At 36.8% G+C, this 19,275-nt stretch overlaps 1 protein-coding gene across 2 annotated transcripts in view; it reads right to left on the reverse strand.

Moving 5' to 3' along the window:
- Positions 1-19,275, reverse strand: part of fras1 (Fraser extracellular matrix complex subunit 1) — a 124,708-nt gene that overhangs the window by 5,020 nt on the left and 100,413 nt on the right. For both annotated transcript variants that reach the window (XM_079871597.1, XM_079871596.1), the window contains 23 exons: positions 18,530-18,793; positions 17,225-17,413; positions 16,883-17,002; positions 16,618-16,797; positions 14,177-14,301; positions 11,711-11,851; positions 9,441-9,668; positions 7,744-7,857; positions 7,413-7,563; positions 6,658-6,817; positions 6,380-6,548; positions 6,018-6,264; positions 4,729-5,073; positions 4,461-4,621; positions 4,195-4,342; positions 3,912-4,117; positions 3,641-3,797; positions 3,209-3,409; positions 2,936-3,123; positions 1,740-2,015; positions 1,316-1,548; positions 860-1,020; positions 119-333 (listed from right to left, as the gene is read on the reverse strand). In XM_079871597.1, the coding sequence (XP_079727723.1) occupies positions 119-333; positions 860-1,020; positions 1,316-1,548; positions 1,740-2,015; positions 2,936-3,123; positions 3,209-3,409; positions 3,641-3,797; positions 3,912-4,117; positions 4,195-4,342; positions 4,461-4,621; positions 4,729-5,073; positions 6,018-6,264; positions 6,380-6,548; positions 6,658-6,817; positions 7,413-7,563; positions 7,744-7,857; positions 9,441-9,668; positions 11,711-11,851; positions 14,177-14,301; positions 16,618-16,797; positions 16,883-17,002; positions 17,225-17,413; positions 18,530-18,793 (4,379 nt within the window). The remainder of the gene's footprint in view (positions 1-118; positions 334-859; positions 1,021-1,315; positions 1,549-1,739; positions 2,016-2,935; positions 3,124-3,208; positions 3,410-3,640; positions 3,798-3,911; positions 4,118-4,194; positions 4,343-4,460; positions 4,622-4,728; positions 5,074-6,017; positions 6,265-6,379; positions 6,549-6,657; positions 6,818-7,412; positions 7,564-7,743; positions 7,858-9,440; positions 9,669-11,710; positions 11,852-14,176; positions 14,302-16,617; positions 16,798-16,882; positions 17,003-17,224; positions 17,414-18,529; positions 18,794-19,275) is intronic.

Raw genomic sequence — 19,275 nt, forward strand, 5'->3', positions numbered from 1 at the left:
AAATGATTTGCTCATTTGAATTGCTGTATGGACTAATCTGCCACATCAGATTTCAGCTAGACAGGAATATTTGTACATAATTTGTGATGCAAAATGCAAATCATGTGTTCAAACGAACCTGAAAGTCAGCAGTTACTGATCCTCCACATACATCGATAAGCTCTGTCATGTCATAATATGCATCAAATGTCCATATGCAGCTTTTCAGATTGAGATGCTTGTATAGCTGGATGGTTCTGGGTTCTCGAACACCGGGGTTGAACTGGTATGGACGGTCATATCCAGGGCCCAGAGATATGCTGTCATATGACACGTCATCCAAGAAGCCGGTTTCTGGGTGAGAATTAACAACGTGTTTTCAGAGTTGAAAAATATGTTTGCATTCTCAATATTTATAATTCTTATATTTTACATTTAACTCCATATTAAAGCATTCTTCTGTAAAGATAATTCCAATAATTCTACGTCATAGGAGAAGGCAATTTTGCCAACTAATTCATGTAGAATATTAACCTTATTTTTCAACACAGAAGTAAGCTATTTCCAGTGAATGAGCGAGACTTTCGATTCATAAGGAAATAACTAGAAGAATAAAGAACAGTAAACGGTAAAACTAATTGCACTACAAACCAGGGTATTTATGGTTATGATACTAAATTAAAATAAAATGAAAACAAATACCAGTTTGCAACATAAAGCAGCATAGCAGTTAAAATAACTGGAAGCGGCAGATACGGGAAGCCTTGCACGTTTAAGTTAAAGACGACTGCGTCCGTTCTTATATTAAAACAGGTGGATAAGATTAGTTTGTATCTGCTTTGATCTGATCTGGTCTACTGTAGTATGCGACTACTCTCACCAGAAATGCCATGTAGGTCTTTAAGTGTGACCAGGTTGGAGCAGACGTGCTGCTGACGGTAAATAGACTCAGAGAGCAGGAAGTGTAGGTTATGCAGAGGCATGGTGGACACCAATGGAAGCATTCCATCCTGATGAGGGATCTGCACTGAGATATGGATCCTGTTCAGAGAAAAATAAAAAATAAAAACTATAAAAATGCTATTTTCTTCTTTGAAGTACTGAACATAGATTGGAAAATGTATTGGTTTGGATTTGCAGTTGTCTTGACAGGTTTATTTTTTCAAACGTATATATTCATTTTGATCTTGTTTTGCCCAGAGGCAAAAATGATGTAGAGCTCTACAAACCTAACAGCTGCGGTTTCAATCGAAACCCTGTCTCTCAAAAAAAAAATCGACTGGAATCTGTCTGTTACGTCTGTAACATCATTTGCTTACAAAAAGTCTCTTCTGACCTGTTTGGATGCTCTTTGTGTTTGACATCCAGGTATTTTAGACTGGCTATAAAGGACTGGGCCTGGAAGCCTCGAGCGGTTCCTGTGGTGACGGGGGTGTGACATATCGATCCCTCAGTGCCAATAGTGACAATGTTGCTCCTCAGTGGAGTTCCCAGATGCCCGGCTTTATCTCTGGCCTGAGCCACACAACGCACATGGAAGCGTCTGCTGAAATAGATACTGTCCAGGACCTGTGTAGCAAAGTTATTTATTTAACTACAGGAACTTAAAAGTTGCTTCCAGATCATATTACATTTGAACATATGCATATTAAATATGACTACTGATTGCAGTAATTAGAAGTTTTAGGTAACGGCTAGATTAAAAATAATTGTAATATTCTATCTATGACAAACAATTACAAAGAAAACAACAGACTAACCATGTGATTGACTGTGGTGTAAGGTGTGTTATCAGTCACTGTCTCAAAGGGTGACCGTGCTCCGCTGGTGTCTGTAGGAGTTGCGACCTCCCAGCTGAAGTGGACAGAGGTCTGGTTGATGCCTGCCTCCTCACAGCGCTCTCTCATGACTGAGTATTTGGGGTAATGGGGGTCGCAGGGAGTCACACAGACCAGCGGATATCCTGGAGATGGAGACTTCTTACTGCCCTCTTTAGTGACCTCCTGGACATAGTCATAGTCTGACAGAGACACCACCTGTGAGGAGAACCAAAAGTCCACATGAAACCGGACTTTAATAGCATGACTCAAAATCAAAAGACTTCTGAGATCTCACAGCTATAATATTAGATTTATGGATCAAGACAAATATAAATAAATTAGTACAATTGAATATAATAAAAAAATGAATGTTCAATGATATTGAAATAATATACCGATTTCTAAAGTGACTTTTGTGACATCTATGCAGTGATTTACATATCTGTCACAATATTGTAGGAAAATGTCTTAAATGTCTGAAAAAGACTTCGCAGAAAATTTAAGGGAAAAAAAAATTACATACACTACCATTCAAACATTTAGGTTCAATAATTATTTTTTTAATTACAACTTTTATTGATTTTAAGGATGCATTAAATTAACCAGAAGTGACAGTAAATGTATTTATGTTAAAACATATTTCTATCTCAAATAAATGCTTTTCTTTTTCTATTAATCCAAAATAATGAAAAAAAAAAAATATATAATTTATTACAATTTCCACAAAAATATTAAGCAGCACAACTGTTTTCAATAATGATAACAGTATGAAATGTTTCTTGAGCACCAAATCATCATATTAGAATGATTTCTGAAGCATCATGTGACACTGAAGACTGGAGTAATGATGCTGAAAATTCAGCTTTGCATCACAGGAATAAATTACATTTTAAAATATATTTAATTGAAAAAAAAATATTACATTTAACAATACTACTGTTTTGATTTTGATCAAATAAATGCAGCCTTGGTGAGCATAAGATACTTTAATAAAAGAACTTTTGAACGGTAGTGTGCTATTAATTTGATTAATTAATATGATGCAATTAAATTAAACATTTTAATTGAACTGACAAGTATTCAGATTTTGATATACTAAATATCAGTCCCACTAGCATCTACTGTACATCTCTTACAATGGGTGGGGCTGGAAGGATGAGACTTCCTGCAGCTTCCTGATCTAGGATTGTGACTGTTGCCATGGTAATCTCTCCAAGCACAGCTTCAACAGGGTCGTCTGGACCAAGGACCAACGAGAAAGACTCATGCCACTCTCTGTCCTCATTGGACAGAATCTCTACCTTAAACAGGATGTGGTCCACACCTGAGGACACAACAGAATTTTTATCATTGATTAGAATGAAGGTATAAAAGTACTAAAAAATAAATAAACAAATTTATTTACTTACCAGGGCTGAACTTAAGGACTCGACTCTTGGGGTTATAGTCTACACCTGATTGTGCCGATCCATCCCTTGTGCTGCATCGGATCTTGGAGGTGCGGTCAAGGTCTCCTTTCCGAATTACCTTGATATTCAAAACCTCGATTCCATCTGGACCAGGGGGCTCACGAACTTGGTATGAGGCTTGTTCAAACTCAATCGTAGGAGCTGAAAAGCATGATGTGCACTTTTTTTACATTTTACATTTATGCATTTGGCAAACACTTTTATACAATGCAACTTACAGTGCAATCAAGCTATGCATTCTATCACCCTGAGAATTGAATCCATGGCTTCCTGTTGCCAAGCTCTACCAAAGCTTTCTTTTAACATTTGAATGGTACAAATGAGTATTTTTGTGTTTAAGATTGTGTTTCAAGCAACACACTTACTACTCACCATCTTCATCATTTGTGATGGTCACAGTCACAATGTCGTTGACTCCTATCATGGCTCCAATCCAGTGGTCACCCTGTGGGCTTCCAAGGTGGACCTGGAACTCCTCTTCAGGCTCAAACACTGAGTCATCTTGAATCAATATAGTACAATTCTTCACCTGCCAATAGTAAGCAATAGGTTTTAAAATTCCTTGTCCATCATTCTTTTGTTTCAAAGTAAAAATTTCTGAAGTGATTATAAATGAATTAATGACAAAACACATTTATCGTACCTTCTCCCCTTTTCGGAAGGTGATCCTAGAATCGTCTGCATTTCTCCTCTCCTCAAAGTCGTCCATTACCATGGCGGACATTGTACGTGTGAAACATCGGACGGAAGACTTATAGGACAGATCTCCTGTCCTAAAAATGGGGATGTGCAGGACACCATCTTTTTCCTTTATGGTATACGCCAGCTTCTCAAACTGCATGCTAGGTACTGTAAGAAGAAAGCGTATGATGTTACACGCTTGCTAAATCACAGTGATAACCATTGTAATGGACAAGTAAACGCACTGTCTTGGGCGGTGTCCGTGATGTAGACAGAAGCTTCATATGGTTCAGTCAGGACCGCTCCGTTAGGAGAGCTAAGAAACACAATGAAGGACTCTTTCCCTTCAATTGTAGGGTTCTGGATGTCATCCATTATGGTCAAACTGCATGTCTACGCAAAAAATAATAATAAAAAATCGTGATACTTGATTTTATTGAAATGAGGCCTGTAAATACCAATCGTCTAACAGTTTGTCAGAACACATGTGAGAACAGTCTAGTTTTATTACCTCCTCCGTCTTGCCTGGTTTAAACTCCACCTTTTTGGAACTTGGGATATAGTCAACACCGGGCGTTGCTGAATCTTGTTCTGCAGGACGTGTGGCACACCACACAGAGGTTACTGAGGAGAGGTCACTGCCCTGCCGCAGAACAGGGATTTCAATGGTGCCTGTGGGAAGATATGTCAGACTATTAATAATACATAGGGGTATTGTATTGGACAGATTACAAAACTGACACTCATGATATTGTCTATGGCAGATGATCTCCACCAACCTGCATCTTCACTGAAGGTGAAGGACCCGTTGCCCAGGAGGACAGTGGAGGCATCATTTGGCCCGTCTATGATGACTTTAGCCACGGTGACATCACCCATCCGTGCATTGTCTGAGGCGTCCGACAGCACCAGCTGAAACTCCTCAGAGAGTTCATACTCGCTGTCATCAATCAGCTTTACGTCACAGGTGGACATGCTCACACCTGGGCCAAAGATGACTCTGTTGTCACTGCTCATGCCACGGGTCTTATAGTCAGAGCCGGACTCCAGAGCGTGAAGGCTGCTGCCCCGGGCTGACTTAGGCACAGTGTAGCAGAGGGCCGAGACTGTGCTGCTGGTGTCACCTGATCAAAGACAAGAGATGAACTTCTGATGATGTGAATGAACACATTTTTCACATACTTTTAGTCCTACCATCAATAGACTATAATTTACAAATGTACACATGTACACATTAATATTCATTGCCTTCTTGACTTCAGACATTTTTGATTATTGAACTTAAAGCCTCTCAGAACAAGTAGCAAGTTTTTATGGATTAACCATATAAAGAGCAATTTAGTTGAGCCATTTGAAATACTCCAGGATAAATATTAAAAAAGAACATTTTGGCTGCTAAATCAATATTTATTAATCATTTAAATTAATATTAAAGCTGATAACCGACAAATGGCCAATATTGAAATCTATAGTATTTATACTACTTTGTCTAAATAAACACTAAATTAATAAATTCTGGTTGATAAGCCATTTATTTTCATGTTATGGTCGAAAACCGACAAATGCTCAATATTATAATGTATAATATTTATAATACTGGATTTAGGGATCATAATATTATAATGTGCACTATTAAAAATGTTATATTTTGATTATTTATTTTGAGATTATCTTAAGATTACATTTAACAGTTAATAAATTATTAGTGTTTATTAAGTTATTTAATGAAGCGAAAGTATTAATATAAAAATTGGGGAAAATGTTCAATGTACAAAAATGTAAATGTAAAAAGTACAAAATGTTAATAAATGCAATACTGACTGATACCGATAAACAAATCTCTAATATAAGTTGATTAACAATATAGCACCGATATATCATGTACCTCTACATACAATTTAAACGATACACACAACAACCCCAGTATTCAGATTAGGACCTTAAATTATTACATTTTTGTGACCAATCTTAAATATGCAGTTACATTCGTGAGCATTATTGTCGGGAATACGATTTGTAACATATGCATATCTGAAAATCTTTTTTTGTAGGAATTGGTTCCACTGACCCTTTCTCTCAATAGGTGCAAAGATAAAGCCTTTGCTCTCATTGACGTGGTAGGTCTTCTTATCAAACTGCAGGGTGGGTTCATCCTCCGTGTCATTGATATTGACTTTAGCTCGGGTCACTGACCCCAGTAGGGCGTACACTGGCATACTCAGCTCCACATTAAAGCTCTCGATGTTCTCAAAGACCTGGTCATCGTTGATAACAATGGTGCACACCTTGGTGTCTTCTCTCTCATCAAACTGAACCTGAAGAACATTAAAAAGCTTCTGAATGTCCTAGACTAATAATCTATCTATCAAATCAAAGGGAATTTGATATTATATAGTAATACCTTGAAATAATAAAGAACATAGAACATACCTGTCCAGCATACTCAACGTAGTCCTGTTGTCCGACCCGAGAGCCCATGCTGGAGGTGGAGGTGGCAGTGCCTTGTTCGGTACGACAAAGCACAATAGCATACTGGTTCAGATTTCCAGTCCTCTTTACTGTGACCGCCACGGTTCCATCTTTTTCACTCACATTGTAGCTGCAGACAGAAGACAAAACATTACTAAGAATTAATTTCATCAATTCATAACATAAACAGGTTGGTTGGATGAAGACTTGATCTAGAACAAAATTCGAGGCAGGCGCACCTCTTGTGCTCAAAGCTGATAAGAGACCACTGGATGTGGAACACATTGTCGCTGACGATGTTGGGTTTGCTGTCCTTCACAAGGAACTTGAAGTTGTCCATGGTCTCTTGAACCCTATCCTCACTCAGAACGTATCGGATAAGGCCTAGGTTTATGTCAGCTGCAAGACAGAATAAATTTAGATTACATTTTACAACTCCAAATGCACTTGCAGAATTTGATGCAGGCGCATTTAGTATGTAACGCCAGGTGCACACTACAAGACTGAAGCTTGCTCTTGGGAGATTGCGATGGTCATTATGGAAATGATCCGTTTGCTTGTGTTCTTTAATTTGCGTGTCTTCAGTAGATCACATGCAGAACTTTCCACTCCCATCTGCACTATTTTGGAATTGCGCTCTTATGCTAATTTGCTCTGTTTAGTAAATCTGGCCCTTGGTGTGTCAATTACAAGATTATTCTCCTCCCCAACTGTAATTATTATCCCAAAATTCATCTCATACTAATTCAGAGTCAGAGTTGATTCTTGAAAACAGGTCATAGAACAATATGGTAGGCTTGTGGAACAAAGAAAAACAAACATAAATACAGTGGTTAGGGAGACGTGGGCAGCTTTAGTCAGGGTAAATTGCGTATCTAATTGGTTGAGGATTAAAACAAGGCTGTTTATGTGTTAGCTATGCTTTAGGTTTTTTTGTAACAGCATAGCTTCAGCCATGTAGTGTGCTCTTGGCTTTGGGAGGTGTCCATAATACCTTGCGTGAAAGAGGTGACGGGTTTGCCAGGATTGAGTTTACTCTCCAGGTAGCCGTGTTTAGCTTCTGTAGTGACTTCATAAGTCAGCTGTCCATCATCTGTGTCCGGATCAATAGTGAGAAGCTCTTTCTTGGAGATCAGATTGGTGGCCTAAAATTGCATTTCACATCAAAATTGTAATCAATAATTTGGTTGAGCACTAATGCAAGATAAAACCAGTAGGAGGCAGAAGTGTACTGTTAAGTTGAGACGTCAACATCTCATCGATTGATCGCATTAATTAATTGAGCTCTTATTGATTATACATACAAATAGAGTTATTAAAGTGACCTTATTTTCCATGTACTCCAGCCAGTGCAAGCCCAGGTTGGTGACAATACGAGGGGTCCCGTCATCAACAGGTGAAATGTCAATTTTAAACTTTTGTGGAGCAGCTGTGACAACCTGAAACAATGGATATTATTTTACATATAGACACTATGTAAATCCTCCTGGCTGATACAAACCCTGTTTCATGTATTACCATAAGAGTAATTGCTTCTCATTTACCAACAATGCTCACTTTAATATCCATTCAATCCTAGATAAAACCTAATATTTAAATTCTAAAGTGCTGAGTAATGGTGTTCTAGGACTTCCAGATTAAACAATGTCATAGGGCTGCTATTTTGTCATCTAATGACAAGACGAGGTGCCCCTTCAATATCTACCGAGACCATTTACCTCCCGGAACAGCTGACAGCCAGCTGACGCAGCTAGAAGAGGAAAAAGCCACTGCTGATGGATGGAGTTATTATGATGGAGGGAGAGAGAGAGAGAGAGAGAGAGAGAGAGAGAGAGAGAGAGAGAGAGAGAGAGGGAGAGCTGTCATGCTCCCTAAATGGCTACGTTAAACAAATGGACTCGATACCTTTAGGTGATTCATATGGTAATTCATATTCCTTGTGTCTTTATGTCTTTCCCATATGTCTTTATAAATATGAAGAAATGAGCAATACACAAAAAAACATAAGTTTATGTGCATACACTACCGTTCAATAGTTGGGGTTGGGAAGATTGTTGGTAAGTCTCTCATGCTCATCAAGGCTGCATTTATTTGATCAAAATACAGTAAAAATGTAAATATTGTAAAATATTATTGCAATTTAAAATAACTATTTTTATATATAAATATAAATTAAAATGTAATTTATTAATGTAATGGCAAAGCAGAATTTTCAGCATCATTACTCCAGTGTCACATGATCCTTCAGAAATCATTATAATCAAGAAACATTTCTCGATGAAATGAAAACAGTTGTCCTACTAAAAATCACGGTGGAAACTAATATTTTTTTCTTTTCAGGATTCTTTGAATAGAAAGTTCAAAAGAACAGCATTTATTTGATATAGAAATCCTTTGTGGCATTATCTTTACTGTCACCGTTGATCAATTTAATGCATCCTTACTGAATTGAATTAATTTCTTTAAAATAAATACAATTATAAAAACATACTGACTCCAAACTTTTCAACAGTAGTGTATATTTGTGTAAACTTTCCATTGACTTTTCTTATTCAAATAAACATAATGTTTTGGTTTTTTTTTACCAGTAAGGAGCATCCTCACAGGGAGATCACCCTGCAGCTCTCACGTGGTTTCCCACTGAAGCTAAATGAAGAAAGCTGAGGTTGTTGTTGAAAAAGATGTTAGTGAGGCCAGCAGGAGGCGCTCACCCTGTAGTCTGTGTGGGTCATAATACTGCAGTATAATGACGGGGACACTATGCTTTAAAAAGGCACTGTCCTTCAGATGACAAATTAAACTGAGGTCATGACTCTCTGTGGTCATTAAAAATTCCCAGGGTGTTTCTTGAAAAGAGTAAGGGTGTGACCATGACTAAAAGAGTCCAATTAGTCTCTATAAGTCATCTCTATGAGTTTTTACAATATTTTAGAGGATATGTTCAGAAATATGGTCCTCTAATATAACACTGACGACAACTGGCCACATGGACAAGCTCAAAAAACACAGAAAGTCTACCTACCTCTTTCCCAGCCTCTTCAATGATAAAGAACATGTTGGTGCCATCACTGACAGTGAAGGTGAATCGGTCTTTGAGGGAGTTACTGCCGTCATGGTTGTAACTGATGCGGTTCTGATAGATGTCGTCCATAGTGAAGGTGTTGGTCTGACGGTAATGTTGACCATTACTTGTGCGCTCGATGGTCCCGTGACGAGGAGCCTGAACGATAGTGAATGTAACAGAGTCCTCCTAACAGAGAATTGGACAGAGAGAGATTGTCAAACAGGTCTGAAATTAAATTAAATTGCCACTAAGAAGTACATGAGCGCTGAAGTTTAATGCGACGGATGTCAGCTGTATGCACCAGAATATGTGAGTCGAGCAGGGTGACAGTAATTTCTCTCTCGCTCAAAGTGATCTGGAATCACTCCGGGTTTTCCATTTTCATCTCCTCATCCGCTCCTGGCTCGCTCTCCGCATTGGTAAAACATGATTGTTCATAATTTTGTCTACGTATATTAAATAACAGAGAAAGTTACACTACTGTTCAAATGTTTTAGGTCAGCAAGGATGCATTAAAATGATCAAGCAACAGTAAAGATATTTAATATGTTACAAAAGATTTCTATTTCAGAAAAAAAAAAAAAAATATATATATATATATAAATAAAAAGAAACAGTTATTTTAAATTGTAATTTTTGATAAAATAATTGCAACCTTGGGGAGCATATTGTAAGAGATAAATTATTATTATTATTTTTAAACGCTTGAACGGTAGTGTAGTGTACTACAAAATTCTCTTTCAGGCAAGTCATTTCACTCTGCGATCATCTTTGAAACGCCTCTCGGGCAGCTATTTCAGTCATGAAAGTGCAGCAGAGCTCCTATCTCTTTCAATGGGGAAATATCAAATTCTCCAAAGCTGTTCACAAGTTTACGATTAAATTTCAAATTTGAAATCACCAATGAAATCTGACAACAACTGTCTAATAAATGTGGTTTCATATGTTAAAGTAGTATTAAAAAGCCTTATTTTTCAGGCTGGAGCAGTCAATCCTAAACCTCACGTCTCAAAACAATGGCTGCGCAAGAAATCTCATACTCTCTTGAGTAGGTACTTATTTTGAACAAGTAATTACTCCACGACCGCTAAAAAAGTACGTTCTATATAGTATGAATGTGTCTAGTACAGTAAGAATGTAATCTGGGCGCACTACATTCACCATGTTGTCATTATCATGAGACCTCATGGATTCATAAATCCTCTCCCGTGGGATAGTAAAGGGTCCATCGTATGCACACTGCACACTTCAGGAATCTCGCCGGAAGTAGTAGGTCATCCGGGTGCTTTTTGCCTACTCTTTTACGAGTACTGTGAATACGGACATACTTCTTTTGTCAAATACTGTTTTTCGCCTAGTATATACTGTAGTAGGGTTTTTGAACACAGCCAGTGAATGGTGCAACCGGAGCTTCCAATGGCAGCTGCAGTGATGCAATGACTTTATCAATCAGTGATTGGCTCTTTTATTTAGAAGGCCTGACTTATTCCACCATATCATCATGTTCACTCTCATTCCGTATTTGTGGTGGTCGTTTTTACAATATTATTTCACAAATTCCATAATTTTGACCTTCAATGGTTTGTTAAATACGCCACTGAATTCTTTCTGACATGTAATAGTTGCTATAGTTTAATGTGTTATGCTAGTGATGGAGCAAGAGAACATAATGCTCTGACTTGCATGATCTGACCATGCAATTCCACTCTCCACGGTGCAATCTCTGGTCTGCACTATATTTAATTTGCATAGATACCCATTACAGTAACATTAAACAAAAAGTCCACTTTAAAAACTAACATATTCCAGTTAAACCCTATGTAAAATAAAATAAAAAAAGTTTTGTAGTTGTTTTGGTCACACTTTACAATAAGGTCTCATTTGTTATAGTTAATGCATTAACTAACATGAACTAACAATGAGCAATATATTAACCTTTGTGAATGTTAGTTAAAAAAGCTCATGTTCATGTTAGTTCACAGTACGTAGATGTTAACAGATAAAACTTTAGATCTTAAAAATGAAGTAGTAAATGCTGAGATTTACATTAATTAACATTAATAAATGCTAGAAGTATTGTTCATTGTTAGTTCAATGTAGTTAACTAATGTTCAATGTAGTTAACTAATGTGTTACTGTAAATGTTTACACTTTATCAAGAATAAATAAAGCACAACCACAGCATAATTGAAAGCACAGTCGGGGGAAACTTCAGTGAACATTGATACCTCTGTGTCCGCATCTGTAGCCTTCAGCTCGAACTCAGTGATGGTCTTCCTCACTCCCTCCTGCACCCTCATCCCTGGCACCTGTAGGACGGGCAGAGAGTCGTCCACCGGCCGGATGGTGATGTAGAATGTCTGTGAAATCTGGAGAACAACAGCACAACAGTAATGAAATAATTAAATGCACACAGTGCTCAGTAATTGAATCTAGATATGAGCTCAATTGTTCTGCAGCACAAAATCTAATTTCCCACTAAATAGGTTTATGTAATTATCAAATCAGAGCAGAAAGAGAGAAAGCAGAAAGAAAAGCAGACCACTGACAGCTAAAATGAAATAGATAAGCAAAAACTCATCTTTCATAAAAGTAAGAAAGAAAACCTAGAAAATTAGTAAATTTAAGATGTACTAAGTACTTTGCATGTGAGGTATACTAAAAAAAATAAAAAAAATAATAAAACATGATTAAAATAATGTAAAGTTACATGAGATGAAGACTTCAGTCATCAGTAGCCTAACAAACGCTGTTGTATTTTACACGGAGCAGATCACCTCATGTGGGCCGCCATGTTGAGATCACATGACCAGCTGAATACTTCTAACTTAACTTTTGTAACCATACTATAACTGGAGAATTTTGCTTATGGGATAAATTAATCATGGCTGACTGTCTAAACTTCTATATGGCATCAGTATTGCTTTTGCATCCATGCCACTAGGTGTCAGTATAAGTCTAAGTTGAATGCCATATGGAATAGTACACCATTAATAAAAAATGCATCTTTAATTAAGCAGCACAGCACAAACACAGAGTGCATTTGCATTTCATTTTCCATTCAGAATGGCAGAAGAGTATGTTTCCTACTGGGAGAAGACCCTATTGTTGGATAACTTGAACGCTCCGGTATGTTAATCTCTTTCAGACACTCACTAGGCAGCCAGTGTTTATTCAAGCTCTTTCGGCCCTAATTAGTGTGTGTGGGGGAGTGTATGTGTTTATAATGGAAAGAAAAGAGGTTAAAGGAAGAGAGTATGAAAAGGCGAGAGGGAGGGTTGAGATTACTGTGTGAGGAAGTGTGCTCAGCATGTGTGCAATGAGAAATAGAAAGAGAAAGGTGGGCATGTACAACATGTTTATATTAGGGCTGTCAAACTATTAATCGCGATTAATCGCATCCAAAATAAAAGTTTGTGTTTACATAATTTATGTCTGTGTACGGAGTATAATTATTTTCTATATATAAATACACACACATGCATATATAAGAAAATGTGTTATTTATATATAAAATATTTATATATAATATAAATTATATATAATATAAATATATATACACAGTATATACATGCAAATATTTCTTAAATATATACATGCATGTGTGTGTATTTATATATAGAAAATAATTAAACACCGTACACACACATGTATTATGTAAAAACAAACTTTTATTTTGGATGCGATTAATCGCGATTAATCGTTTGACAGCCCTAGTTTATATATCCATATTAGTTATCGTGAAAAATGAGTGTGTGTATAATCATTTTTAATGCCAAATTATATCATCAGCACAACAATTTGATTGAAAAGTTGAATTGAAAAATCACATGAATTTCAAAATGTCTCATCCTCTTTCGCTTTTATGGCAGCACCCAGCATTATTTTAGCATTTATTAATATTTTCAGTTAGCTTTTATTTTATATTTTTGATAACTTTAGTAACTTAAACTTATTTTATTTCAATTAGTTGACAATTCAACATTTCTATATATTTTTAAGTATATTTTTTTTCATCAAATACTGTATATTTTATTTCATTTTAGCTTATTTAACTAAATATTTTGGCTTGTTTTAATTAGCAAAAACAATACTTTTAATAGTTAATAGTTAACAGTAACAACACTGACCAGCACTCAAACTGCAGGTATTCAACAATTTAGTATAAAACCTGATAATTATGTTCTCCAGCGTGATTTGAGATGATCCAAAGAGCATATTGTGATTTATTGGAAGAACAACATCTGACTGTCTGTACCAAGAATCACATGATCAATGTCACAAATTTACTTATTTGATTAGTGACATAACATTTCTTTGATTTACATGTTTCAAAATCCCAAAATGTTCTGCTCGTTCAGATTTTTTCCCCAATAAGGTTTCAGACGTTTAGACCCCACTACATGTGTGTTTGGTCCTGATATTCCCTATATTTTGGGGACCAAATGTCCCAACAAGGATATATATATATATTTTACATTGTAGGGACAAAATTTGTTCCCCATAAGTTTATAAATCATAAAAAATTACTTTTTTTTGTTGGAAAATGTAAAAACACTGAATGTTTTCAGCAAGGGTTAGGTTTAGAGGATAGAATGTAAACTTTGTACAGTATAAAAGACATTATGTCAATGGAGAGTCCTGATAAAACACAAAACCTGTGTGTGTGAGTGAGTGTGTGTTTGTGTATGCACCTCATTTCCTCCATCAGATACGGTGAAGGTGAAGTCATCGGAGTGTGTCTCCTCTTCACTGGTATGGACATACTGAATGTTGCGGGAGGCCAGGTCAGCCTGGGTAAACGTGCTAATCCTTGTTCCTGCAACAGGATCAAACAGTGCAAAACTCTCCAGTTACCAGCAGCCCACCACTTCATATACCGCACTTGGTATCAAATAATAATGTAAGATCAATTGGTCCCATTAAAAATATCCCACAGGTCAACTGAAATGGATGAATAAAACATGCACAACAGCAGAAATCCCATTGAGTGCAGTCCGGGCAACACCGAGAAGGACAGGAAGAAAAATGAAAAATGATCTTCACCCATGACACCCTGATAGAGATCTATAGGCTCGATCCCATCTAATGAGTTCTCCGTCTTTATTTGAACATGATGTTTAGATACGAAACATACTATATATCTTCCATGCAATTTCGAAACATTTCCTGGCAGATGTGGCCAGCTTTTATAAATGTACTGCTCTGCTGAACAGTCCATACCGCACTAGGACTACAGACTATAAATATATATTATGATCTCTCAGGCTGTTCAGATTAAATCTTTGATAAAGACAGGAATAACAATATTGCTCTAGTATGTGTATTTGTGGATGAGCAGAGGTATGTACAGTGCTGGTCAGAATTATTTGCTCCCTTGGTAAATATGATCAAGATGGCCGTAAAAAATAAATCTGCATTGTTAATCCTTTTGGTATTTTATTAAAAAAATGAGCAAAAATCTAACCTTTCATCGGAGTAAAATAAGTGAAACTGGGGGGAAAATCACATTATGAAATAAATGTTTTTCTCCAAAACACGTTGGGAACAATTATTTGCCCCCTTTTATTAAATACGTTTTGCAACATAATTTTTCCTTTGCTGCCAAAAAATCTATTTTTTTTTGTTTCATCTGACCATAGAACCCGTCCCGTTTGAAGTTCCAGTAGTGTCACTTAGTTTTCAAACTTTCTATGGACAGATGAAACAAACAAAAACAAAAAAGAGCTTTTTGGCAGCAAACATTTAATATGTGTTTGGTTCATACAGGGATAAAAAAGTACCCCATGTGTAAAATGAAATACTCTGCTGTATCTTTAATGCTGTGGGCCTAATTTTCTGCCAGAAGTCCAGGACATCTTGTTCAGATAGAGAGATTCTTGTTCTGGAGAGATTCTGTATGGAGGAATGGTCTATGATCTCATGTCAGGTGTTCCCCAAACTCATCAGGCATTATGGGAGAAGACTCAGAGCTGTTATCTTGGAAAAAGGAGGTTGCAAAAAGTATTTTATAAAAGGGGGCAAATAATTGTTCCCAGTGTGTTTTGGGGAAAAAAACATTTATTTCATAATGTGATTTCCCCCCACTTTCAATTCTTTTACATCAATAAATGCTTTTTTTTTTTAAATAAAATATCAAAAGGATAAACAATGCAGATTTATTTTTTACAGCAATATTTGATCATATTTACCAAGGGGGCAAATAATTCTGACCAGCACTACAGTATATGTGTATGTAGTCTAGTACAGATTTGTGACTGTGTGAATACAGACTATATGTAATAGTGAAACTTCCCCAGTGACCAGCAGTTCCCAGCACTTCATATACTCCACTAGTAATCAAATAATAATGTAAACTCATCCACCACCATTATAAACCCCCCAATGGATTAACTAAATGGCCCTCTAAAGGCATAAAAATAATAAATAATAAATAGCTTTAGGAAGCTACTTTCAAACTGTACACTGCCAAGCTACAAGCTATCCATAATTCAATTAAACTACTCTTTTGAAAAGTAGCAAGCTACACCACAAGTTATAAATAAAAGGACATAACTGAATTGAAGCTACTTAAGTCTTTTTTATGTAGAAATAAGAGCATCACTAGACCTTTTTACTAGGACACAAGCCCCAGTAAAATATACTGTATATAAAAAAACGTATAAATCCTTGTCTGAACGTGGATACTACTATATACCGACCTGAGAATCATTTTCCCTGATAATATTGCAGCAAACATTTCTTTACTGTTTTCTATCAGTTGTTTCAAATGAACTGCATGCACTGTCTGAACAACATTCACTAGAATGAATTACATGGACATTACACATTTTGCTATACTACATCTATTTATCACTACAAATGAGATAGTGGACATTTTTGACAAGCGTTAGTATTTCCTTAGCTTGCTCAGGGATAATTCTTCTAATATGACATTAAATAGCAATGTACAATTTTGTTATGCTACACTACTACTTGTTGGACAAAGTAGCTTGCTACTGGAAAATCCACATTATTTTGAAAGCTGGGCAACTGGTTTGAAACTGAATTATATAGTTCAGTTAACACTGTCACCACTTTTGGTTAGTCACTGCCACAACTGAAGTATGGAGTATATTTGTCCATTTTTGTGTACCTGGTTTGCTGGAATGTTCTAGATGGCCGAGCTGGGGCTGTTTGGTGATTCGATAAATAAGTTCATCTGGTTCACTGTCCTGATCTGTAGAGGAAAGCTGCAGTGTTGTGATCTTCTTCAAGGTGTTCTCATCCAAAACCAAACCCTTATTAACCACCACTGTGGGAGGAAGTCTGTCCTCTGAGAGAAAAAGAGATGGGGATGTTTCAAAATAACATTCCTGAACATGCACCTTTCAATGTCCCAAAATAAATTCTTGGCTCACCCAGAACACTAATGAAGAAAGACTGGTCAATGACTCTGTTTCCCTCAGGATCAACCAGGTTGAACTTGAAAGAGAAGCTGCCTCCACTTTCTCCCTTTTCATGAATGTATTCCACATGTCCTAACAGATGAGGTGGAAAACCACATGAGACAATGCATCTCTGCATAGAAATTCCCTATGGATGATTATGTATGAGAGAGAGAGAGAGAGAGAAAGAGAGAGAGAAAGAGAGAGAGAGAGAGAGAGAGAGAGAGAGAGAGAGGAGAGAGAGAGAGAGAGAGAGAGAGAGAGAGAGAGAGAGAGAGAGAGAGAGAGAGAGAGAGAGAGCAATGTAGGAAAAACCTTTGTTGATGTCATCCTGGGTGAAGCTGGTGACAGGTCCTTTTACAGATATCTGATCCTTGTTTCTGCCTGTATTCAGCAACAGGGATCCCACGCTCAGGTCTTTAGTGAGGGTAAACCGCAGCTTAAGGTTATCTGAATCTATGTCCGTTCCTTTCAGATGCTGCTCTGTGATCTTAGATGAGGAACCTGCCGGGAGGAATGAGCAATGGTAAGAGAAATTGCACAGGTATTTAAGTTATTTATTAACATCAACTCAGTCTAACTAGGTATGAACCTCAATTATTGACATGAAGTGTTTCATAATGAACATAATGAACAAAACTGCAGTGGTTCTTAGAGTGTGGGGCGCTTTTCTAGTTCACTAATAAGTCTGGAAGAGGGAGATTAAAATTGCATAATGGCATAATTTCGGTCTGGTCTTCACACAAAGCTGTTGCATGGCTTCAGAAGACTTTTTATGTGCTTATTTTATGTGACTTTTATGTGCTTCTCATCCATCTCTTTTTGTGTTCCACATATAAAAAAAATACAGAAATGATATGAGAGTGAGTGAAAGATGAATTTTCATTTCTAGCTGTACTATTCCCCAAATATTGCTTTTGGAAAGTGGAATCACTTTGTCAGTAATTCAGTAATCCTAAAATGAAAATAGTTTTGTAACAAAATCATAAAGAAAATCAAACAACATTGTGGACCTACTGAAAAAAAGTTATTTTTTAATGAAGAGTATAACTTTTTATTATTCAACAAAGCAGTGAAAACAGAAAGAACACATGCAATTTTCATTGTTTTTATTCTTCAATAAAACTGTTTTTCATCATTCAATAAAAAGTGAGAAGAAATTTTTTTCCAACAAAAACTAATATCACTGGCGCCTTCTTGAATTGCTTTTTTTTTTTTAAAGAATAATTAATTAAAAAAATAATTGAAACAATTTAAATATACTGTATGTATTTTTTCATAATTCAATATTAAGTACAGACCATTTGAAATAATACTAATAGAAGATCTGCTCATGGTGAGGGGTTGGGCAGTATAGGGGACAGCATTAGTTTTTCTAGTTTCAAATAGTTGTTTTTTGTTTTTTACAGATTACTGTATGCTAGGAAGAAGTGATGTCAGCACTTTCTCTCCATGTGTCGAGTCTATTTTTGCACTAATTTCAGAAAGTGCAGTTAAAGATTGACAAATAATTCTGCACTAAATTACGCTATTATGAGGACTACTAAAAATAAGCATCCTAATTAATCAGTAATCTGCTTGGGATGTGTGCAAGGACACTGTAATGTAGTGTATCTTGACCTGCTGCAATCTGTAGTCCTCTGTTGATTGTGACTCTAGGGCCTTCTCTCTTCCTAATATCCATGCTGAACTCAAGACGGCCCATCTCTGTGTAGATGCCGTCTGTTACTGAAAACTGGATCTCATCGGTCCCAGAGCCACGTCCGTCAGGGGTGTAGACCAGCAGCTCGTCTAGAACATCCTGGTAGGTGAAGGTGGATCCCTGCTGAAGAATCCTGCCGTTCTCTAAAGGTTGAGAGTAAAACTGCCTCCTGCGAAGCTTCCCTATGGAGACACAAACACACTGAGAAACATTGCAAAGAAATGGACATTAACGTTCCTTCTCATTTTTTTTTCTCCATCAAACACAGCATAAACACACATTTTCAAATAAATGTGCACTTGACCTCTAATGGTCGCTCTATGTCATTTTTTGTACAGCTGCACTGCTGTCATAACACTCTGACTATTTCAGTTCTGTCAGGTCCATTCCTTACTTGCGACTCCTAATAAAACTGCTTTGAACACCTTGACGTGCATCCATAAAAGTTTAACCAATAAAGCCCTGTGGGTCGTGGCCTTTCCATCGGTTCTCTAGTCAAAGGCAGAAGCACAATGACAAGAATATCAATCAGCCACACAGGAGCAGGACGGAGCGGTAATGTGACAAATAATGGATGTTTGCTGAAAGATGGCCATGAATGAGCAACAGACTAGGGAATGGAGTGAGAATATGAAGAGAAATAGAAAAAGAAAGAGAGGCACTG

Source organism: Squalius cephalus, assembly GCF_949319135.1.
Source record: "Squalius cephalus genome assembly, chromosome: 5".
Taxonomy (NCBI): Eukaryota; Metazoa; Chordata; class Actinopteri; order Cypriniformes; family Leuciscidae; genus Squalius; species Squalius cephalus.